At 37.0% G+C, this 24,226-nt stretch overlaps 1 protein-coding gene across 4 annotated transcripts in view; it reads right to left on the bottom strand.

Annotated features, from left to right (window-relative positions):
* Nucleotides 1-24,226, bottom strand: part of ELMOD1 (ELMO domain containing 1) — a 67,561-nt gene that overhangs the window by 26,926 nt on the left and 16,409 nt on the right. The window contains exons 2-7 of one of the 4 annotated variants that reach the window (XM_079101635.1): nt 20,135-20,236; nt 12,597-12,733; nt 7,115-7,260; nt 6,964-6,992; nt 6,045-6,142; nt 2,091-2,220 (exon numbers count right to left, since the gene is read on the bottom strand). In XM_079101635.1, coding sequence (XP_078957761.1) covers nt 2,091-2,220; nt 6,045-6,142; nt 6,964-6,992; nt 7,115-7,259 — 402 coding nt within the window. In that variant the 5' untranslated portion in view covers nt 7,260; nt 12,597-12,733; nt 20,135-20,236. Of the gene's footprint in view, nt 1-2,090; nt 2,221-6,044; nt 6,143-6,963; nt 6,993-7,114; nt 7,299-12,596; nt 12,734-20,134; nt 20,237-24,226 lie in introns of all 4 variants that reach the window. The other 3 variants (XM_079101633.1, XM_079101634.1, XM_079101632.1) reach the window with 3 other exon arrangements.

The following is a 24,226-nucleotide window of genomic DNA, read 5'->3' as shown; positions in this document are numbered from 1 at the left end:
AAGATCTTCCATGTTCTTGGATAGGAAGAATTAATATTGTCAAAATGGCCATACTACCTAAAGTGCTATACAAATTCAATGCAATTCCAATTAAAATCCCAATGACGTACCTTACAGAAATAGAGCAAGCAATCATGAAATTCATCTGGAAGAATAAGAAATCCAGAATAGCTAAAGCAATCCTTAGCAGGAAGAGTGAAACAGGGGGTATTGCAATACCAGATCTTCAACTCTACTACAAAGCAATAGTAACAAAAACGGCATGGTATTGGTACCAAAATAGAAAGGTAGATCAATGGTACAGAATAGAGGACACGGACACAAACCCAAATAAATACAATTTTCTCATACTAGACAAAGGTGCCAAAAATATGCAATGGAGAAAAGATAGCCTCTTCAACAAATGGTGCTGGGAGAATTGGAAATCCATATGCAACAGAATGAAACTAAACCCATATCTCTCACCATGCACGAAACTAAACTCAAAATGGATTAAGGACCTCGGAATCAGACCAGAGACCCTGCAGATTATAGAAGAAAAAGTAGGTCCAAATCTTCACCTTGTTGGTCTAGGATCAGACTTCCTTAACAGGACTCCCATAGCACAAGAAATAAAAGCTAGAATCAACCACTGGGATAGATTCAAACTAAAAAGCTTTCTCTCAGCAAAGGAAACTATCGGCAATGCGAAGAAAGAGCCTATAGAGTGGGAGAATATCTTTGCCAATCATACTTCAGATAGAGCACTAATCTCCAGAATCTATAAAGAACTCAAAAAACTCTACTCCAAGAATTCAAATAGTCCAGTCAACAAATGGGCTAAGGAAATGAATAGACACTTCACAGAAGAAGATCTACAAGCAATCAACAAACATATGGAAAAATGTTCAACATCTCTAGTAATAAGAGAAATGCAAATCAAAAGTACCCTAAGATTCCATCTCACCCCAATTAGAATGGCGATTATCAAGAATACAAGCAACAACAGGTGTTGGCGAGGATGTGGGGAGAAAGGTACACTCTTACATTGCTGGTGGGGCTGCAAATTAGTGCAGCCACTCTGGAAAGCAGTGTGGAGATTCCTTAGAAAACTCGGAATGGACCCTCCATTTGACCCAGCTATCCCACTCCTTGGCCTATACCCAAAGGACTTAAAATCAGCATACTACAGAGATACAGCCACATCAATGTTCATAGCTGCTCAATTCACAATAGCCAGACTGTGGAACCAACCTAGATGCCCTTCAATTGATGAGTGGATAAAGAAACAGTGGTATATATATACAATGGAATATTACTCAGCCATAAAGAATGATAAAATTATGGCATTTGCCGGCAAATGGATGAAATTGGAGAATATCATGCTAAGTGAGATAAGCCAATCTCAAAAAGCCAAGGGACGAATGATATCGCTAATAAGTGGAGGATGACACATAATGGGGGGGAGGGAAGGGTTAGTGTTAGGGTTAGAGTTAGGGTTAGGGAGGGGGGCAAATATGGAGGAAGGAAGGACTGTATAGAGGGTAAAGAGGGGTGGGAGGGGTGGGGGGAAGGGAAAAAATAACAGAATGAATCAAACAACATTACTCTATGTAAATTTATGATTACACAAATGGTATGCCTTTGTGCCATGTACAAACAGAGAAACAACATGTATCCCATTTGTTTACAATAAAAAAAAAAAAAAAAAAAAAAAAAAAAAAAAAAAAAAAAAAAAAAAAAAATAAAAGTCATAAGTGAAAATCCCAGGACACTCTTTGATAAATGTTATTTCTGCTATTGACTTTCCACACACGTGAAATAATCTAAACTTGAGCCAAATATTGGAGACACAGAAATCACCTCTGATGCTTTCTCAGATTACAAAGTAAACTTACTTTAAAGTCAAATTCTCATATGACTTTTATGATGGGAAATTTACCTCCAACCTCTGAACCAGCAAGAGAACTCAGCCTTACCAGTCAGTCACATTGACCACGTCTTACTCATCCCCATCTCCCCAAAGCCTGGAGTACTGCATAGCACACAACAGGTGCTTGGCCAGCGTTAGCTGGCTTAAGTTACAGGCTGAAGTGTGTTCAAAGACTAACCTTCAAAAGCATTTCTTCATGTTGGGGATTTTCAGAATCATAGGGTTCCCTGCGCAATTTTTCCACATCTGCGATAAGGTTTCTGTAACCCACGATTTGCAGAAGGCAAGCCTGAAGAGAGATTCCCAACCTAAGGTGTTCAAAAAGAGAGAAAACACCCGTGAGGAAAAACCATCCTTGTACTTTTGGCATTTGCTCACTTGACATATACATAATAGAACTTTTCACATAAATAGAATATTCAGGAAATGCCCAAATATAATCTATTTAACAGAAGCACAATGTTTACTGAAACTTCACATGAGTAACTTAGAATATGGCTAAAGTTTGTCTCCCATTCTGACTTTTTCTTAAGCTTTATGATAACAGTTAGGCGTAAAAATAAGGGCACTCTTGATGAGGAATTTCAGATTACTCAGAGGGAAATGAGGGGGGGAATGAAAAATGGTGGAATGAGACAGACATCACTACCCTATATACACGTATGATTACTCGAATGGTATGAATCTACATCATGCCCAACCATAGAAATGAAATGATGCACCCCATTGTGTACAATGACTCAAAATGCAGTCTGTAAAAATAAAAAAAAAAAAAAAGATTAAAAAAAAACTTAAAAAAAAAGAAAGTAAGATGTAGAAAATGTAGGTAATAACAGTTCCTAGGGATCATGGACCCCTTAGGTGAAATTTTCAGAATCAGAAAGGATGTGTATGAAAGTGTGAGGGAAAAGGCAAGGGGGAGAGAAAGCAAGTTTCTTGAGTTCGAGAGCGCCCCCCACAGGGGCTTTGGGGCAAGAAAATTTCAAAAGGAAACAGTAAGACCAATACTACCATCTGTGGGGAGTATACCTGACAGATGAGCCAGTGACAAAAGAAGTCACAGCTTTACAAGATTTCCCAGCACACTCCAACCACTCTTCTTGTCTGAACACACAATCTGCTTTGCTTATTATCAAGTAGTTCAAATTCTATCCTCTGAGCAGGTTCATTTCTACCATTACCCTGCTATACCTTCTTATTTTAAAATAGTTTGTTCTAATCTCATTTCCAGGGTTCAAAAAAAAAAAAAAAAAATTCCTATTACTTCAATTTTCTCTCACAGGACATGGTTTTTAGATGCTCTTTCATCTTGCCTGGAATATACACTGCTTGATTAACAGCTCCCAAAGCCATATCACTGAAACAGGAAGCCATCTGGCAACACACAGAGGACCATCACTTCCAGTGATCAGAGAGCACTGTTTCCCTTTCCTACAATATATGAGGAAACACAGGGTCTTTCTAAGAAGTCATATAATATTACAAGTTCATTAAGTAGGTGACTAACCACCAAGATCTACTTTACATAAAACTACCCATCAGATAAATGATTCTTCTATGCTGCCTGTACTTGTTTGTTGACATTTTAAAATCTGAGGGTAATACTTCATGTTTATTTCTTCTTTCCTCTTTCTTCCTTCCTTCTCTCCTTCTCCTTCTTCTTCTTTTTTGGTACTGGGGATTGAACCCAGGGGTGCTTAACCACTGAGCCACATCCCTAGTCTTTTTTTTTTTTTTGTATTTATTTAGAGACAGGATCTCACTGAGTTACTTAGGGCCTTGCTAAGTTGCTGAGGCTCTTTTTGAACTCACAATCCTCCTGCCTCAGCCTCCTGAGCCACTGGAATTACAAGGGTGGACCACTGCACCCGGCTTCTTTCTTTATTCTTGCTAAATTCTTTAGTCATGTATTTTTCATGGTTTAAAAATGACTGAATGTTGGTAATTTCATATGATGCTGTCTAGTATATTTTTGCTTCTACTTTACTCACTCTGAACATTTTTGTCTTAATGGAGGTGGTCATTTTAATCAATGACAGTGACATCACCATCATTTTTGGGTGGTAAATGAAATGCACAGAAGTTAAATATAAAATTGGGGGCAAAAGGTCTTAGGATGATATAACTACTTCAAATGCAGAGGGTAATGTCAGAAAATCCAGGAACACTAAGATTAAAATTGTGTTCAATTAAATGGCCTTCATTCATGGCACTTGTATATCACAGAACTGAAAACTAAAAAAAAAAAAAAAAAAAAAATTATCTTATTTTACTTTTGCAGTTCTGGGGAATCAAATCCTGGGGCACTTTAACACTGAGCTCTATCTCAAGCCTTTTTTATTTTTTATCTTGAGATGGTCTCACTAAATTGCTGAGACTGGCCTTGAACTTGAAATCCTCCTGCCTCAACCTCCAAAGTCCCTGAGACTTCAGGCCTATGACACCTTACCTGTCAAGATTTTTAAATTTAGGAAATGGCACAGTAACTTTGGTCATTTAGAAAATCAGTATTGGACTGAGAAGAGAGTTACTTTTGAGGGAAAGAATAGAATGAAAGAAATAAAAGAGGTGGGAACGAGGTTAGTTAAATTTTTTGTAGTACTGTGAGCAGCACTTAAAAATGTAATTAAAGTAAGATTAACAGTAGTGAAAGATTTGTGATTTAAAAATGTTTTCCCCATCTCTAACCATCGACTTCTTTGTTTTCTTGGAAAATATTTAATTTTTTATATCAGATTTTGTCAATAATAATCCAGGATAAAAGAAAAGGTTCTGGAAACCACACTGAGATATAAAAACAAACAAGCAAACAAATAAACTATAACAAAAAGCGCCTAAGGCCTATTCCTTTTACAGAAGGACATGAAAAGAACAGATGCAAAGAAATGCTTTTGAATGTAACATATAACTTTTGTAGGTCAGATAAAGAAGAGACTTGCTATTTAATCTAATCCAATCTCTAAATATGATTAGAGGACTAATACATCCCTTATGCCCAGTTGTAGTCTTAAATTTTTGGTTCAATCTAATTTAGAATGAACTGCCTTCTTATCACCTTCCCAAAGGAATAAAATATATCTCAGGAATAAAATAAAATATATGTCATTTATAATAAATAAAATATATACATTTATAATGTATTAAAAATACATTAATTGCCCAATTAAATCAACTTTAATGGCTGAAAAAGGGAATGGCAGGTAATAAGTTGAAGTGGCTGCAGAAGAATGCTATGGAGAACAGGTAGAAATGGCATTTTTGTGATGAGCCCCTGGACAGCTGGTATCTCGAATCCTTACAAGATGTGGACCTGTGCCAAGCATGCTCTGACATCCCCTTCAACTCCAGCTTCCTGTCTTTGGTAATTAAAAGGCTTTCTCCAAGGTAACATCTAAAGTTCTCATGTTCATAGATCTAAAAGACAGTTTGATTGTTACCCACCTAAAACTGTCTCTAAATATATCTGAATTTCAAATTTATTCTAACCAATGTCCTAAGCCCCAAATTTTACTGAAAAATTGCTGTTCCCAGTGGAAAATCTAAAACTAATTTTAAATGTCACGAACACTGCCAAATGCATTTTAATACTTCCAAGATGAGAGGAATAAATTATAAAGTTCTGAAGTCTTCATACAAAAACCATCTCTTCCTCCCACACATGCCTGTCTTCTTGATGAGCAGGTAGGAACTGTCTCCAAGATTATCAGCCTGTTGTGAAGGAATATTCATGAGGAAACTGAAGGAATATTCTAGCAGAATCAGCTGAGGTATAGTTAGGATCTGAACATTTACTGTTAATGTAAAACAGGCATTGAATAGAAGGTTGTGGATGAATGGGCTTCCTCTATCTCATAGTCCCATATCAGGCGCATCCCTCCAATTTCTTAACATTCATTGCATCTCAGACGCATAAGCATACTCCATAACAGAAGTGTCAAGTTCCTGCTATTTACAAACATGAAAAGGCACCTTTTTTTTCTTTATTTTCGCCTAAAAGTTGACACACTGCAGATGACTGAGGAAGAGAGGGAAGGAGAGGGGAGTGGGAGAGAGGGAAGGAGAGAGACAAACACTAAACAGGTGGCCACGTGATTTGTGTTCCAATTTTCTAACATAGGGAGCATATTCTTACTGTGGATTTATGTCGGGGTTGATTTTTTTCAGTTCCATGATGTCGTCTATAGTTTTTTCAATGGCATCAGGGTGAACACTCACTGAAGTCTGCAGCAGCTGGAAAATATGCTGATCAGTTCCCTTTTCATTAATGCCAATGACTTTAAACAGTGTCTACTGGGATAGAGGCTTCAAGTGCTATTTCAAGCTTCTGTATGAAAGTGTAAGCTAAAAGCAAACACTGATTTAGCCTGCCTGAATTCTAGCAAATTTGAACTTTTCATGATCAGGTTAGTGCCATTTTCCTGATAAAGGTAATTAATGTAAAGCAGAAATACATACGGTTTTTGTTTTGTTTTTACTATTGTTATCTGTTTCAAGTTACTTACATTGCAGTGTTGTATTTTCTTTTCCTCATTCAATAAAGTTCCTACTGTTAATGGGCATTCTGTCTATGACAGAACATGGGAAGAAGGTCTGAAGGATGCCAAAATTAAATAATAAGATAAAATAACCAAGAAACTTCAAAAATGTTTTTTTTTTTTCTGTTATGTGCATACTCAGCTATGTGTTATAAAGGCTAACATAGTGACTTCTTTGGTTTTACTGGGAGATCTTAAAGTTAGTATAAAGTTAATTCATTTGGATGGTGAGGAAATACTAGAGAGTTAATACTGTTCCAATATTCAAGAAAATTTTATTTTTATGATGTAAGAAGTATAAAAAAGGATTTATTCAATAATGAAATTATAAATGCCTCACAAATCTGTCTAGAAATTCAAATGTAAAGAGTACAGTGCTTTGTGATGGACAAATGATTCTTTCTTAATTTGCATTAGTTTTCAAATAACAATATAGTTTTGTTTCTTAAAATTTTTACTTTTATGATAAGCCTCCTATGCAAAGTTGCTGAAAAATAAGGGAACAATTTTACTTACCTTACTTTTCGAATCCCTCAGTGATGTTTCTGTTAAAACAATAACAAAAAGTCATTCAAAAATGATGCTTTACAAATGGCTTAAAATTACTATAATGAAATTAAAATTGTGTCAGCTCTGCATTTTGCTTTTTTCTTTGTTTCAGGCTTACCGATCTTCATGGTTCTAGAAGCTCCAGGCTTGGTATTGTAACAGATTCGTTGCAGTTCACATCTTCCAGTTAGCTTCCTCATTACAAATTTCAGGCAGCGCCACAAAAATTTACAGTAAAAATACAGGCACACCTGGATCAACATTCTGTGAAAAAGAAAAGACAGCACCCTTCCAACAGAACTCTGGAAGAGAACAGAAAGCAGCCACCACCAGCGAGAAAAGCAACCCAGAAGAAAATCAGCAATTAGAATTAGGGGTTTGCAAGTATATGTATGTGACTTTATTTGCAGGAACTACATTTACTCATGCTACTCCAGAATCCCCCTTTCTAGAAAGTTTGATATTCCAACAAACCAAGGATGAAGCACTGGAATATGTTGTCCCTCCCTCTGCCAAAAATGTTTTGGAAATAAGTAAGTACCTTGCAAACAGAATTCTTCAATATTGCTTGTGCTAATGTTATGTCTAATGTTAGACCTGGGGAAGAAAGTCTTTGCCTTTTGCCTGGGCGAATGGCTTCTCAACTCACCCTTGTTCTTTTCTAGCCCTTCCTAATGGCATTTATTTATTTAGCCACTACCTGTACTTGTTTCTTCCCTCACTTTCACTCTTTCTTCCTTCCCCTGCTCTCCGTTACGCACTGCTGTCCTCCTGGAGGACGTGGCTGTGTAGCCACCTTTTCTGCTGACCAGTCCCAACGTTCCTTGCCCTTGCTCGAAGGTCTCCTTATCAAGTCACTAAATAAACACTGCTGACTTTCAATTCTCTTCAGCAGTGACAGCATTCCCTGATTAAACTTTTCAGAAACTATAAAGAAGCTGTTCTTGGCTCTTATTAAGGAACGTCTTCTTTCCTGAACAACCTACCTCACCCCAACGATCCTCACCAAACTAGGAACTATGTTGCTAGTCATGCACTTATTCACATGTCTGGCACATGTGAATTTGTCTCTTATGCTGACTTTTCATTTTAAAAATGTAAGTGCCTACTACTTTGTGAGACTACTGGTCAGAGTCTCAAAGTGACTCGTTTTAGGGATAAAGCGGGCTTGTCACTCAGGAACTGACATTCAATCATCTTCTCTTTATACTGTGGATTCCTGGGAGGAAGAATTATTTCTATTACTTCCTATCAGTGTCATTTCTTTCATTCTTTCTTTTTTCAGCACTGGGGATTGAACTCATGGGCACTTGACCACTAAGCCACATCTCCAGCACTATTTTGTATTTTATTTAGAGACAGGGTCTCACTGAGTTGCTTAAGTGCTTCGCTTTTGCTGAGGCTGTCTTTGAACTAGCAATCCTCCTGCTTTAGCCTCCTGAGCCTCTGGGAGGCTCGCCACCATGCCTGGCCCTATCAATGTTATTTAAAAAAATTTTTTTTTTCCTCAAATGCTCACTGATTTCTACCCACAAGCCTCGCCCTGCCTGGGTTCTGAAATAATGTGATCCAGGACCATTTAGATCAGTTAATTAGTTAATAGCCTCAACAATGTGATCCATTCCCCCAAATGAACCAATGCCTTGGTTGTTCAAATTGTTCTGGTTCCAATATTTTTAATCGCCCGTGTTAAAAATAAAAATTTCAACAGTCTTATTTGTACAAAAGCACAGGGTCCATATTTTAAAATGAATGCAAAGAAATATACAACCAAGCTGCTACATTAAGAGAACAATGCAGGCAATAACACTGTCCTAGAACATCTAATAATATGAAAATGTCCATGATATGTTTCTCAAGTAGAAAATGTTACAAAGGGATATGTAAAGAATGTTTTTCTTTAAAACATGAAACAAAAAAGTTTTAGTAGTGATATATAAATGGGATGGGAGAGAGAAGAGCACAAATGTACATAAAAAATGTAAACAGTGGTGTCACTGGGTAATGGAGTTATCAGTAATTTTCATTTTCTTTTTTTAATCAAGTCTATTTTCTTTTTGTGTAGCATATATATATTATTTTATTGAAGAAAAAAAGAAAGTTATAACAAAATTTAGAATGCATAAAATGATCAAATGCAGTTACAATAGTGCATATGAAATTTCTATGTGTAGTTAGTTACTATAAAATCAGTTGGATTCTGCTCAAAAACAGAAAATGAATTTACTATGTTAAAAAGCTAACATTCAACTGCTCAAGTCAAATATGTTTTAAGATCTGTTAAGATTTAGGTTAACAGCTTAAAAAAAAAGAACTCTAAAAATAAATTTCATAGAACATTTTAATTAGACAAGTGAGAAGATTTATAAAATCTCAACTTGTTCTCTTGGAAACTGTTCTTCATTTTTCAACTATTGAATAGCTATGCCAGAAAAAAAAGATTGAGCAATGTCTTTGTCAACTGGTCCCCTGCCAAATGGTAATGATATTAATTACTAGGAGACATTACTCCTATTAAGTCAACGATAAAACTTTCCATGATTATCTGCTTCATGTGCAATTTTCAGTAAAGTCAGCCTCACATGTGGGTCAGAAACCATATGAAGCCACCTTTCAAGTCTATGTATTAGATCACATGATCATCAGGTTCTTGTAGTACCAATTCTTCCTAGAGGAAAGGGTCCTGATAATTGTTTATGGAGCCTTATATGGATCCTAAATATCCCTCAAAGGCCTGTACGTTAAAGGCTTGGTTCTCAGGATGTCACTATTGGGAGGTGGTGGAACCTTTAAGATGTGGGGCATACACTTGAAGGGGCTGTGGGACTCTGGCCCTCTCTTCATTCTTTTTTGCTTCCTGACCAATAAGATGAATGGTTTTCTCTGTCATGTTCTTTCACCATGATATGCTGCCTTGCTACAGACCAAAAACCATAAGGCCAACCAATCACAAACTAGAACCTCCAAAACTATCTCAGGTATTTGCTATAGTAAGGGAAAGTTGACTAACACACAGAGCATTTGCATATTCACCCTACTTAGGGTACAAGGCACAAACCATTTTATAGGTTAAATTAAGCTATGAAAAGTTTTCCCCATAATCATTATATCAGATCTATACAAAGATGTGGTTTGAGACTTAGAAGTGTTATTCATGGTGGCAGGAAGTGCCTGTATGTAGAATGACCTATAATTTCTCTCACTGACCTCCTTCTACGTGGGAAGAAAATGCCTGTATTGCTGTTTTGCATCAAGACAGTTTGACATAAAGAAGGTAACATATTCTGTTTGATTTTATGTTTTTCTTTTTTAACTCCTCTGAGGATGTTCACACCATGAGATGTGAAAGATGGTGTAACCCAGTAGAAATCCAGTTGGGGTTAAGAATCAAGCATCATTTCTGAGGGTTCAAGCACTCTGTGAAAAGTATGACATTCTTCTCCCATAACCATATAAACAACATTACAAATCATGGAATAAAATGCCCATTTTAGTGATGAAATGACATTTATTGAAATGACATGTACTGTTTACCCTTTTGTTACTTCTAGGTCAGCAGTCCTGATAATGAATGCTATTTATTATCCAAGATATAATTAAAATGCCCCCCTTATTTTTCTAATGGACCAGCAGGCCCACAGATATTTCATTAAAAGAAATAATGCCTTGCTGGGCACTGTACTTTTTTGCTTGCTAAGTACTATATTTTTTCAATTCAGATAATCAGATCGATTAATGTTTTGAAAGTTAAAATTTATTTTGCATATAGATCATAAGCTTGGTCCAGGCAAGACATGGTCAGAGATGGAAACACCAGAGTTATCTCTTTCTTATTTTAATGATAGAAACAATACCCAATTGGCTTCCTCATGAAAAGACCAGATCAGCAAATCCCCCACATGCACAACTCAGGATGGGCATTGCTCTGGTTTTGATGTGAGGTGTTCCCCAAGCTCACATGTGAGACAATGCAAGAAGGTTCAGTGGAGAAATGATTGGGTTGAGAGTCTTAACCCAGTCTCTGAATTAATCCCCTGGTAGGGATTAACTGAGTGGTAATTTAAGTGGTAGGGTGTGGCTGAAGGAGGTGGGATTTGGGGCATGGCTTGGGTATGTGTTTGGGTATCTGAGGAATGGAGTGTCTTTCTCTCTCTCTCTGCTTCCTGATCTCATATGAGCTGCTTCTCTCTGCCAAACACTGCCATGATGTCCTGCCTCACATGGAGCCCCACTCCCCGCAGGAATGGACTATGGACTATGGCCTCTGAAACCTGAGCCCTCAAACTTTTCCTCCTCTACAATTGTGCTGGTCAGATCCTTTAGTCACAGCAGCAAAGAGAGTTGACTAAAACAGGCATACACCCACACTGCCAGGAGTTCACTTCTGAAATTATTTAGACCTATTTGGCTCCCTAAATCATAAAGTTCACAGAAAAATTGCTGCCTGTTGAAAGCAGAACCATAAAAACAATTAAGTATCTTCAAAGATTGATAAATTGGTTTGGCGAGTTTACCCTGCAAAGGAAGAAACTAAGAAACAGACTCCCAAATGCTCTTGACTGGTTGGTGTTGGAAGGAAACAAGGAGGGAAGGGAAGAAGAAAGGAAGGGAAGGAGGGAGGGAGGAAAGAAGAAAGAAGAGGAAGAGAGGAAGAAAAGACACATCTCTTTCTTATGGGAGTTTAAGGACTTTCGGATTCATTGTACCCTTTCCTCCTCCTAATTTACTTTGTTTTACCTCCTCATGTTTCTGACTGCATTCCTCCAGAGGAGGCATTTCAAATAGACCTTCGAGACAGATCTCCTTTGCTTTCTCTTGCACAGACTCTCATCCTGTCCTGTTCCACACCCTCTCTGCCACCTGACTCTGTGCTCAGGGGGTTACAGCTCTGCTCCTTTCTCCTCCCAGTCTGAATCAGCAAATTAACAAAGCTGAGTTTTAACTAGGGCAACTTTCGCTTTTTTTTTCTTTTTCTTCACAATAGTAGACTAAGCGTTTTCAGTTCTGCTGGGAAGTTCTCCACTCACTACTGACAATGTTAATTGTTAAGTTAATGTCATATGAACAACAATTAAATCTTCAAAAGTAGAACGAAAAAAATACGAACCAGTACTCCATATTTCTAATTACTCCTTGCATAGGCAGTGTCATTTTTGCATCTGTTTCTGTTTTTTAATCATAGCCTGTTGATAGTGTTCCAAAAACGAGTTGTTGTGGCTTCCTGAGATGAATGCCATACTTAAGCACTGGGAGAATCTGATTCAATAATAAGAGTTCCTACATGTTCCATTTCTAGTATTTTTGTTTACTGTTGTTTTATATGCTACAGAGTGAAGTTTATGGCTGAGTTCACACCAGCCTTTTTCCATAAAGCAATTATTATCACGTTTATTATTTAACACCCATTCTCTAGCTTGAAGCAAAATAGCCACCCAAAGTAAATTATTCAAAATGGATCATATCTCTGCCACCAAATAAATGTGAGCTCCTGTCTTGTGCTGCTTTGTTAGAGGAATCCATTAATCAGGGATAGGTCTGGAAAACAGAAGATTCACCTAGAACCAAGTGGCCCCTTGCCTGAGGGTGAGGGCTGTGGGTACCTGTAGTGCAAACTACTCCATCATCTTAAATTTGTGACTCTGATGTCTTCTTTTGGAAAAAATAAGAGAAAAAATGGCTTATTTTGAACAATCTCAATGAATGTGCTAATGAAAGTCAATTCTTGCTTGAAGAAATCCTGTAATAAATAAGAAGTATACTATTGGTGAGAAAAGAGACATACAAAAAGAGAAAAAAAGATCACAATTCTTAGCTCAAATCATAGTTTCCCATTGAAACATTTTTCATCTAAATGGCCAAAAAGAAGAGCAAACTTCTCAATGTTTCCAGAATTATACACACTTTCAAAAATGACTTTTTAAAAAATTTTAGTTACTTCATTGAAATTTCCTATTAGGGACACTGGCAATTGGTGGGGAATTAATGTATTAAAAGGAGTTTGCCTAATAAAAGGAGCCATCTGTAGAAAGAGTTTTCTACTGGGAAGAGAGGCTGCAGAGAACTTGACACATTAACTGGAAATGTGAGATTACATAAAGAAAGCATGCATGGGCCTCTAGGACAACATGCATTTCCTGCCTATAGAGCAGAGCAGAGGCACCAAGACCCTGTGCCCAGGTAGAGTGGGGTCCCCAAGGTCTTTCCCACCATTCTTTATTTAAAGAGATCACACTGTCTTCTGAAAAGCAAAAATTTAAGGAGGTTGTGGGGTAAATATCTATTTATCATAGACCAATATTATTCCAAATTCTATTGATGTAGTAAAGGGCACTATCTTTACATTCCCAGGAAATTTTTATCTGTGAGTATGGAGAACAACAGTTGATCGTGGGATAATTAAAATAATAAATTAATGATTTATATTTTTCCCTTCAAGGAAAAGGAGACACAGAATAATACATTTAATTTATTAATTACATTATTATTCAAATTAAAAAAACTGATGCTTGGATGCATGTATTTACAAGATTTATTTTAAAAAGTTGGATTAAAAATATATGTAAGGGAAAGCAGCAAACACATTATACTTTGACATTTAAAAAGTATTTAAATGTAATCTCAAATGTAAACTTTTATTGGTAAATAAAAATATTTTTAAAACAACCAAAATTAAATAAATATGTAAATAAAGGGTTGTCACCAATAGGTAACATTATAGGCCTCAAAATAAGGGGATAGGGGACTGGACCTGTTATTATTATAGATTTTCTACTTAATTAATAAAAATTTAAACTACCAGGTTAGAGGAAATTATCAATATTACAAATAAATTAATCTCTATCTTAAAGATTTAGCTGAAAGAAAATGATTATGAATGAATTGAGAGGAAACTGAATAAAAGGTAACTAGAAGGCAGGTTGCTTATTTCTTCAACCGACAAATACGAAAGGAAACTGGCAATGCCATACAGAAGAAAAAAGAGCTGGGGCTGTGGCAGTGGAAACGGGGAACAAGAGCAAAGGACTTAATTTCACTTTAAGTCATGTGATCCTGCAGTAAAGCAAAATGACAAGAAAAACTGATAATTCGAGAGAGAGGAGGTGAAGTACCCTCCTCTGAGATTGGAAAGGAAGGTCATCTCTGTTTTTTTTTTTTTTTTTAACAGGCAGGGGTTGGGGAGTTGGTGGGGTGCTAGGGATTGAACTCAGGGGCACTCGACCACTGAGCCACATCCCCAGTCCTATTTTGTATTTTATTTAGAGACAGGGCCTCACTGAGTTGCTCAGTGCCTCACTCATTATCCTTCTGTCTCAGCCTTCTGAGCTGCTGGGATTACAGGTGTGGCCACTACGCCCAGAAAGGTCAACTCTTGATTGTCCTACAAGGAGCACAAGAACCTCCTGGAAAATCAGCATGCCTTCTCACTTCAGAACAAAAGTGAAAACTGCAGTAGATACATAAATGAAATTCAAAGCAACATTTATTGAATGCTATGGCTTTCACTGATCTTGTTAATGCTCTGCAGAAGGGGCTTAATAAACAGTGACATGTCGAAAGAGTTGCCCCTGAAAAGCTGAGGGAAAGCAAAGGGCAGAAGAACTGGGATGTGGACAATGGAGCTGTAGAAGCATCCCAGGCAACAGCTCGATGGCAATGAGCAGGCTCTGGGGAGGCCAACTGCCGGAAATTGCCTAGAAAAAGATTGAGGCGAATGGATTTTAATGAGTGTGAAAACAGTTTTTGTTTTGCTCCAGGGAAAATAAAGTATACATGTGTATATGTATGTGCATATTTGTGTGCATATATATATATATATATAAATGTATACACACATTGTGTGTATAAACGTATGTTTTATATACACACACATACAAATATATGTAAATGCATGTATATGTGTCCTACAAGAGAAAACTATGGATAACTGGTAGAAGAAGCACAGTCTACAGTGACAGACAAATTTGAGTACACAGGCCAAAAACTTTGCCCTTTTCATAAACTCAGCTAGTGCCTCAAGCAATGCTATTCAAATTCTGGGGCAGCTGCACATGCATATGCCTTTTGTACTTCAAAAGCAGTGGAAATTGGTTGGTGCTGAACAGAAAGTCTGACTAGACAGTCCAGAAATCAGACCTCAAATCTAGTCCCCATTTGCCATTAGTGAGCTGTGTGACTTTGGACAAGGTACTTTGTTTCTCTGAGTCTCTGCTTTCGCGTTTGTGAGTTGCAGGGATTATAGTAGATTTCTGGCTCTAAGAGAAGGTTAGACGTGTTGAAACAGGAAAAGATTTTTTGTCTGATTCTCCCTTCTCTTTGTGGTCCATTTGAAGTCAGGGTAAAAATGCTACCATACTTCTGAGCTGCTTTATTCTGTGCTTGCAAAGGTACCAAGAACTTAAACTCTGCAATCTATCTTCTACTCAAGTCTAAACAGAGTCTACATGTAGCAAACTTGAACCACTTCCGCTGTGGCACTCAGCCATACTTTCTTTGCTTTGTTCACAATATCTTCGCCTTCCACGCCCTCTATCCTTATTTTAAAATATAAAAGTTCTAAGGGGCAGTGCCCTTAGTTCTCTGATGGTCCTGGATTTGATTCTCAGCACCAAACAAAACAACAAAAGTCTTAATCCTCTTTATCCCTCAATGAAGCCTCACATGGACATTCCTTCACAAAATGCCTGTAACCTGCCACGAATCACATTCTGTTTTGTGTCTTATTTTTGAATGTGTACTCCTCATCTCCTTACCAGATGGTGTGATACTTTGGGGCAGAGACCATCTCATATTCATTTTTGTATCAGCCACAAAGACTTCCAGTGGGCACACAGCAAGAGGGTAACATGAAGCACAAAGAGAAATAGGTCTGTGTTCAAATATCTTGTGCCTTTGAGCAAGTTACTTAATTTGCTATGCGTCCTTGACTTGCTCTGTAAAATGGGCAATTAAGTCCTATTTCATTATGATTGCTATGAAGAGAAGATAAAAGTGGCATAATACTGGCATTATCAGCAGCAAATGCTTACTGAGTGAATCAGAAGACCACGATGTTAGTCAAGTGTGAATGACTTATAAAATCCAATTTACCGTTATTTTTGCTAATGATATGCCTTTATTTACCTAATCATAATAGTGAAATACTTTCCTTCCTCAATTGCCAGGATGAAGGGATAAGTCTGCTGTATTGCTCAAACATTTTCTCCAACAGAGGTTTGAGCTTCGCAGATGTTTTCCTTACCTTGCATCTGCCTGAAGAAGGAAAATAGACAGAGAGATTCACAGTCAAGAAGTTGAGATTATGAGGCTGGAATGGTTGGTAGCAATTATTTATATGGCATTACTTTCATATTCCATTTATTAAAATTTTCCAAAATTAATAATGTTCTGATTATTTTAAAATATTTTATGTTGGTCTGAGGATATAGCTCAATGGTAAATTGGATGTAGATATGGGATAATGGATAAGTACCTCACAGTCAACCATCTGATTTTAGCCATGATGTGCATGAAAGGAAAAAAATGGATAAAATGGGTAAGAAAATGTGCTTGCAGATGGGAATGGTGGCACATGCCTGTAATTTCAGCAATTCAGGAGGCTGAGGTAGGAGGATTGCAAGCTGCTTAGACAACTCAGAAAGACCCTGTCTCAAAACAAAAAGAAAAAGAGCTAGAGATGCAATTCAGTGGTAGAGAGCCCCTGGGTTCAATCCCCAGTACTGGAATGGAAAAGAAAAGAAAGAAAGAAGATCTTCAGTACCAATCTTGGGTCCTCTTTATAATATGTATCAATTGAATTAAAATTGATAAAATATACTATAAAATTTAAACCCTACCCTTGGTTTTATTTGGGGCTTCAAAATGGTCTCTCTCTTCTCTTTTTCTGATCACATGTAGGCTCTCCTCCTCCTTCTCTTGCTCTTCCTCCTCCTCCTGTACTTCTTTTTCTTTCCCTTCCTCTTCCCCTCCCTCTCCCCTCCCCCCCTCTTGTTCTTCCTCTTCCTTCTCTTTCTCCTTTCTTTTTTCTTCTTTTCCCCCAGTACTGGCAATCTATAGCCCCAATATTTTTTATTTTTCAGGGACTCACTGTGTTGTCCAGGCTGGCCTTAAATTTATGATCCTCCTGCCTCAACCTCCTGAATTGCTGGGATTTCAGGCATGTGTCACTGTGCCCAGCCACAGGAACATTTTCTTATGTATTTTATCTTTTGTTTTCTTTTCATGCCGATCATGGCAAAAGTCAGATTGGGTGACTAGGAGGTACTTATTTAATATCCCATATCGACATTCCATTTAAAACACACACCGTTAAGCCAGGTGTGTTGGCGCATGCCTGTCATCCCAGCTACTAAGGAGGTTGAAGCAGGAGTATCACAAGTTAGAGGACAACGTGAGCAACATAACATACTCCATCTCAAAACTCAAAAAACAAAAGCCATGCACTTTAGTTGGGTGTACTAAGACTGTAGCATTTATTTCTTTTATCTCAGGTAACTCTTTTCAACACGCCTTAAATATTTTCTCCATTACCTCATGCTCACTAATGTATCTAATGGTTGCAGTGAGCTGCTATGACTTGAATGTCCTACCAAAACTAATGTTGAAATTTCATCCCCAATGTAAGGTATTTAGAGATGGGACCAGGTGGGACCTTTAAGAGACAATTAAGTCCTAAGGGTTTTGCCCTCATGAATGGATTAATTCACTTATAGATTAATGGATTAATGGGTTATCTTGAGAGTGGGTCATCGCTGTGTGCCCCTGTCACCACATGATGCGCTGCACATTCTTGGGACTGCAGAGTTCCCACCAGGAAGTAGGCCTTCACCAGATGCAGTCCTCTAAATTTGAACCTACCAGCCTCTAAAGATGCGAGCCAAACAAACCTTTATTTATAAATTACTTGATCTGAGATATTTAGTTATAGCAACTGTAAACAGACTAAGGCAGGTACCACACATTTTAAAGTGGATTAAATCTCATTCTTTCCTGCAACTTGGTTTCTTTAAGATTAGTCTAATTTCTTCTGAGGCTGGGCATAGAGCATTTCATTCTAGAACGCCTCAGAAGTTGACAGATTAATTTCTCTGTGGGTTTTTAAATAATGCTGAATTCTCAGTAAAAGTCAGCTTCTCATTCTTCATAATATATTTGCTGACTTCAGGAATTATCACCTGATTTATTCAGGCCATGTTTACATAACCTTCTCTTTGGTTCAAATGAAAAGATTGGCAAGATTGTCCAACATCTGTGGGAATGGACTATAGAGAATAAATGCCAATCTAAATCTGATGGAGTCCATGAAACAGGATTATTACTTCTTGCCCTCCTATTCTTCCAAATTTCATAAACATTATAACATATAGTGAAATCACATATTATAACTTAATAAAAATACTAGAAACGAAAGCTAAAGGATGGGTAATGGCTGAATTTCCTTTTATTATTTCAAAAGTCAATGGTTAATTAAAACCTACTAATTTTTTTCTTGATGTAATGTTTCTTCTAGCTTTTGTTTTATATAGTCAATGCCAAATAATATTTAGAAAATGTATGTGCCAAGTTAAAAGAGAAAAAATCGTATCAGAATACATAACTGATAGGGATGTGCTGGTTCTATTACCTTTAGTACTGGTCTGTGCAAAATTATAGTGGTGGATTTTCACTTATATCATCTTATACAAGTTGATTCTAAAATATAATCTCTACTAAACATACTATTGCCACTATTCAACAAGGAAAGTAACAGAAGCAAAAGCTACAATCTCTCCTAAAATGGCTGGTTTTTAGTCCACTTGAGTTTTTCTAAAACAAATGAGACACTGAAGAAGAAATTCAAGTGTGCAGCTTGGCACAGACCTTACCACCACCATTAACTCTTACGCAGGGCACTCCTGACTTCTAAGCTTCAACTAACACTAAAGTTTTCTGTTAACATGCTTCTACAGTGAAAAGACCCACGTTTACATTGGGGAGGCGTTCATAAATACAAATTTTCCACAAACATGTAAACAGATGGGTTAATTACCATGGCAACCAAAAACATAACAGGTCAAATACTTGGCTGGCAAATGTCTTAGTGATATTTCAAATACTATCCTTTGAACATAGCTGAGATAAACAGGCTGGGGAATATTCTCTGCAAGAAAACAAACTAATGTCTGGAAGTGGTTTCACAGTGACCTGCTGATGTGTTTTCAGGATTCTAAGATCCAGTAAACACCAGCAGTCATACCAAAGCACAGTGACTACACAACCTGTCTGCGCCTCCAGAGACTCAGGAAAACAAGACTAGTGGGGAAAATAAAATCTTAGATTGCAGCCATGGAAAAAATCCATTTCCTAAAAGAAACAAGCTTCCTAAAGATTTGCTTAGAGGAAAATCAGAGCAAAATAAGAAAGGGCATTAGAGGTAGATCACTATCTTAAGGCTGAGAATGCCAGTCTTCTGGAAACTGTGTTGAATTTTCTAACATACAGGATATGAGTAACTTTATTTTGTTTATTTTAATACAATATAAAATTTCACAGGCAATTTCATTAGTCCTCTTGAAAATAGTCCTAAATGTAGGTCTTAAAACAAAAACACTCCAAATACACCATCATACAACATATTCAAGCTATTCGGTCTGCAGAGAACCAATCATAAATACAGATTGCAGAAATATCATTGAGGTAGCGAGAGTAGAAGCTTACAACAAATATCTTAACCCTCAGAGCACATTTTAAAATGCTTGTACAGGTTGGTTAGCCAACCAAAATATAAATTAAGGGGTATTTTAAATTGCTTACTTCAGAGAAATAATTTTATACAAATGTATCAATTAATTCCTTGACTGCTAGATCCTTAAACCTCCACATTCAGCCTAGCAGCATGCCATTCTTTAGAGACACAGGTCATCAAAGTTGTCCAAGATACTTATGCTTTTGTGCCCATGTTCTTTTGTCTTCTACGAGTGCTCTGTCACAGCATCAATGTGCATTGACAATTAGCAGAGGAACTTTATGACCAAATTATTCTTGACCAAAATACAAAACAGCAGACCTGATCGTGGGATCATAAATGGAGAACAGAAATACTACCCTAATTGGCAAGAAAGTTTCTCAGCTTTAGCAGGTTCATCCAGGAAGCCACACTTACCTCAAGAAGTGCTTCATTGCGCCTCTGTTGACTATCCAGATGCTAGGCAAACTGTCCTCAAGTAAGTGCTTCAAAATCTGCCTTTATCAAAGTAAGTGTGAACTGTGGGAAGAAATTAGATATATTTACTAATAAGGGGACTAAAGACACCAAACCCCAAATTTCTGCTACTGAGGTAAGTGGGCCAGAACACCATCAACGCAGCCTACAGAGCAGACAGTTCAGTGGATGGAGATTACAGTACAGTCTCTCACTTTATAATTATACAATCAGCCTTTCATTTTAAGTTCACTTGCTGGAGAAATTATTAGTTCCATGACCATCAATACTAAGGTTTTTTTCCCCTCTATTTTGGGTATTCTTCCTCTTGAGGAAGAGTATTTATAAGGAAAATAAAAATAAAGAACAATAGACATAACCATACTGATTTCCAGATACCCACCCTGGCAGCCTCAACCTTTCAGAAGTACAATTGAAGAAGAACTAGAAGCAACTGATAATGTTATTCACACTATAACATGCATGTATGGAACTATCACACTGAACCCCACTAAAAAGTATAATTAGTACAATATTAATAAAAAATTTTTAAAATGGCTATTAAAGTCAGGTATTACAAACAAATAAATGATGCTCCAGGGCCCATTTTCTGAAGGGGCAGAGCTATAAGAGTTTATATTAGCACAGTGCTTTTGAGTCAACAGTTTGCTTTCACAAAGCTTACAACATCAGTCTTCTTCATTCTGAGAAGGGATAAGACAGACTGGAGAAGAGAGAGTGTCTGGGAAGCAACAGCAGAGAGAAGTCACCTCTGGAGAGAAGAGACAAGTGGAAAATCAGCTCTAAGAGCTTTGTGAGGAACCGAATGTATGAACAAATGGCAGAAGACAGAGACAACTACCAACTAGAACAGCCCAGAAATGGGGGAACTCAGCCCCAATCAAAGCCAGTTTTTCATTAATAAATTTTTTTCCTTCAAATATTCCATGCGTAGTTGAAAGAAATGTCTACACACTAGCTTAAGATTTGTGGTTAGTTCATTACCTTTGGGAAAAGACTAAGGGCTTAGGCATAGGGAGAGGGAAAATTACCTTCAATTTTATAAGTTTTTTTTTTCTTAAAATAAAAATGTAGGAAAATAAAGAAAGAATGTTGATTCATTTTGGGGGGTGGGAATATATATTATTCTTTGCAATTTTGTGGCTTTTAAAAAAGAATTTGAATTTTTTTTAAATTTATTTTTATTTTTATTTTTATTTTTTATTGTAAACAAATGGGATACATGTTGTTTCTCTGTTTGTACATGGCGTAAAGGCACACCATTTGTGTAATCATAAATTTACATAGAGTAATGTTGTTTGATTCATTCTGTTATTTTTTCCCTTCCCCCCACCCCTCCCACCCCTCTGTTCCCTCTATACAGTCCTTCCTTCCTCCATACTTGCCCCCCTCCCTAACCCTAACTCTAACCCTAACACTAACCCTTCCCTCCCCCCCATTGAATTTGAATTTTAATTTAACTTGGTTAGTGCCCACCCAGCACTCTGATCATGGTTTATAATATATTCAAAAATAAAGGGAAACAGGGATCCTGGAGAAATAACTGATCTAGGGTTGGAGGAGAGTAAGAAGAACCTGCAGTACTACAGATAGACAACACAGGGTATGCTAATTAAACACAGCTGCACACTGAAAGAGCTCTCAATGGCTGAAGCTGGAACAATCCAAGCAATGAAAATAAAGTCGTATCGGATTATGGGCCTAGCGTAACATAAAGATTCACGGCTCTATACTGATGTAGAATAAAAATAATTTCAAATAGTTTACTCTCCTTACCCTTTAATCATAGGCTGGATTTACAGATTTCCCAAGTACAGTATGGAAAGGGCCAAAAGAAAAAAAAAAAAGAGAGTAGAGAAACCTGACAAGTACTGCCTTGGCCAAGTGTTGAAGGCTAATATCACCAGTGAGCTATCATGTTGAGAGCAGGTAATCTTGACATGGTATGATGAAAACGCTACTTTACCCTTGTGATCTCCCTCCACCAAGCAAAAACCCTGTCTAATCATAACAAAAACTTCAGATGAATTCTAATTGGAGAACGTTTTACAAAGTACCAATTTACTACTTCTCAAAACTCTCATGATCATTAAAATCAAGGAAAATCTGAGAAACAATCAAAACCAGGAGATGTGTGCCTAAGAAGGTGTAACTTTAAGTGGTATGTATCCTGGATCATATCTTTGAACAGAAAAAGGAAACAAGGTAAAAACGAAGGAAATCTGAATAATGTATGGACTTCGGTCAATAATACGGTATCAGTATTGGTCTACTAGCTGTGGCAAATGTTTTAAAGATGTTAACAATACAGTAAGCTGGGTGACAATATAAGGGAACTCTCTAATTTCTCGGTAAATCTAAAGCTACTCTAAGATAAAAAGTTAATTAAAATGTGTTAATAGCTACTATACTCTAGACACAAAGTTAGACACCAGGGGTCAGGGTGAACTAAAAGGCCATGACTCCATGCTTCAGATTCAGCTGTCTTGAGGAAGGACAGTAGAGACGATGACACAGAAATTGTACGTAAACACAGCATTCCACCTGGAAATGGGAGACAGTGTGTAGGAGAGACAATCTTAGATAGAGGGCAGGGAGTTCCCCAGACAGTATATGGAATTCCCTAGAAGCAAAAGAAAGCACAATGTGTTCAGGGAGAAATGTTCAATATGACTTAGCTCATTGAGAGAGATGGGTAAAAATAGGGATGGCAAAATACAGAAAGGGTAAGGTCACTCACTTCTTTCACAATGTCAAAAAGTTTGAACCTTATCCCATGAGCAATGAGGAACTACTGAAAGCTTTCAAGCTGAGATGTGAAATGATCAGATTTCTACTTTAAAAAATATATTCCAATTGTAATATGAATAAATTGTGCTAAAATTATTGGTAGGGACACCTTTAAGAAGTTTGCTACAATACTACAGGCAAAGATAATGGCAGGATAAAGCAATGGGCAAAGACAGAGTGTGAAGGATTTGGCAAATATTTAGAAGGTAGGATCGATGGAACTTTTAATTAACTGATTAATTGGTGGGTGGTGAAGGAAAAAGAAGAATCAAACATTATCCCCATATTAATGGATGGTAACTGGATAGATAGTACAATGATTCACTAAGGTATGTAACTTTGAAGAAATGTAAGGGCATCTGGGTATATTTGAGATCACCTAAACATTTTCATTTCATAATGATATGGATAGGTGAAATAATATAATATTGAAGTTTAAAAAAAGCACAAAGCTTCCTGTTTTCTGTATAATGGCTTCTGAATTTATCCATTAAAAAAAATCCTTCTTGAATGCTTATGTGTCAGGCACTGTGCTAGTAATGCAACATGGTTTAAATACTGCAAGGGAATTGTGCTATTTAAGGGGAAAATTGGCAAATGCAGCAGGGAGTGTGCATGGTGGCTAAGAGCACTAGTTTTGGAGACAGAGTTTATATATTGGATTGACTACTAGCTAACCAGTAGCCGTAGACAAGTTGCCTGACCTCATTAAGACTAACTGGGGAGAGTGATTATAACTACTTTGCAGGGTTTTTCTAAGGGTTAAAGCATGTAGCATGCTTAGCACAGGCATGTAATAGGCACGCAGTGAATGGATACTCTTTGGTACTATTATTTTGTCATTCTTATTATATCCTCATCTAAACTAAAAGATGATTTGGTCAAAAATCACTTAGGAAACTGTCAAAATAAATTCTGACAAGTTGATGTGAACTGAACTGACAACGACAGAAGTAAGGGATACAAGTGAACAGAGGTGAAGAACATTTAGAAGGTAGAATCAATTGAACCTACTGATTGGAGGGAAAAGTGAAGGAAAGGAAAATAACCATTAACTTTAATTATCTGTCGTCCAAACAGGAAACAAAGATAATGATTAGATGTAATTTATCTGTCCCCTTCAATCTGGAAGATTGAAGAAAGTCTGTGTAAATGCTATTTAATTCATTTCTTACTGGGAACCCACTACACAACTTTGCTACATGTTTTATGTAGAAAAATGAAAAGGAACTTATTTTAAAT

Source organism: Sciurus vulgaris (assembly GCF_902686455.1).
Source record: "Sciurus vulgaris genome assembly, chromosome: 11".
In the NCBI taxonomy this organism is placed as follows: Eukaryota; Metazoa; Chordata; class Mammalia; order Rodentia; family Sciuridae; genus Sciurus; species Sciurus vulgaris.
The sequence above is the reverse complement of the archived record's forward strand: the minus strand, read 5'-3'. Positions and strand labels throughout refer to the sequence as shown.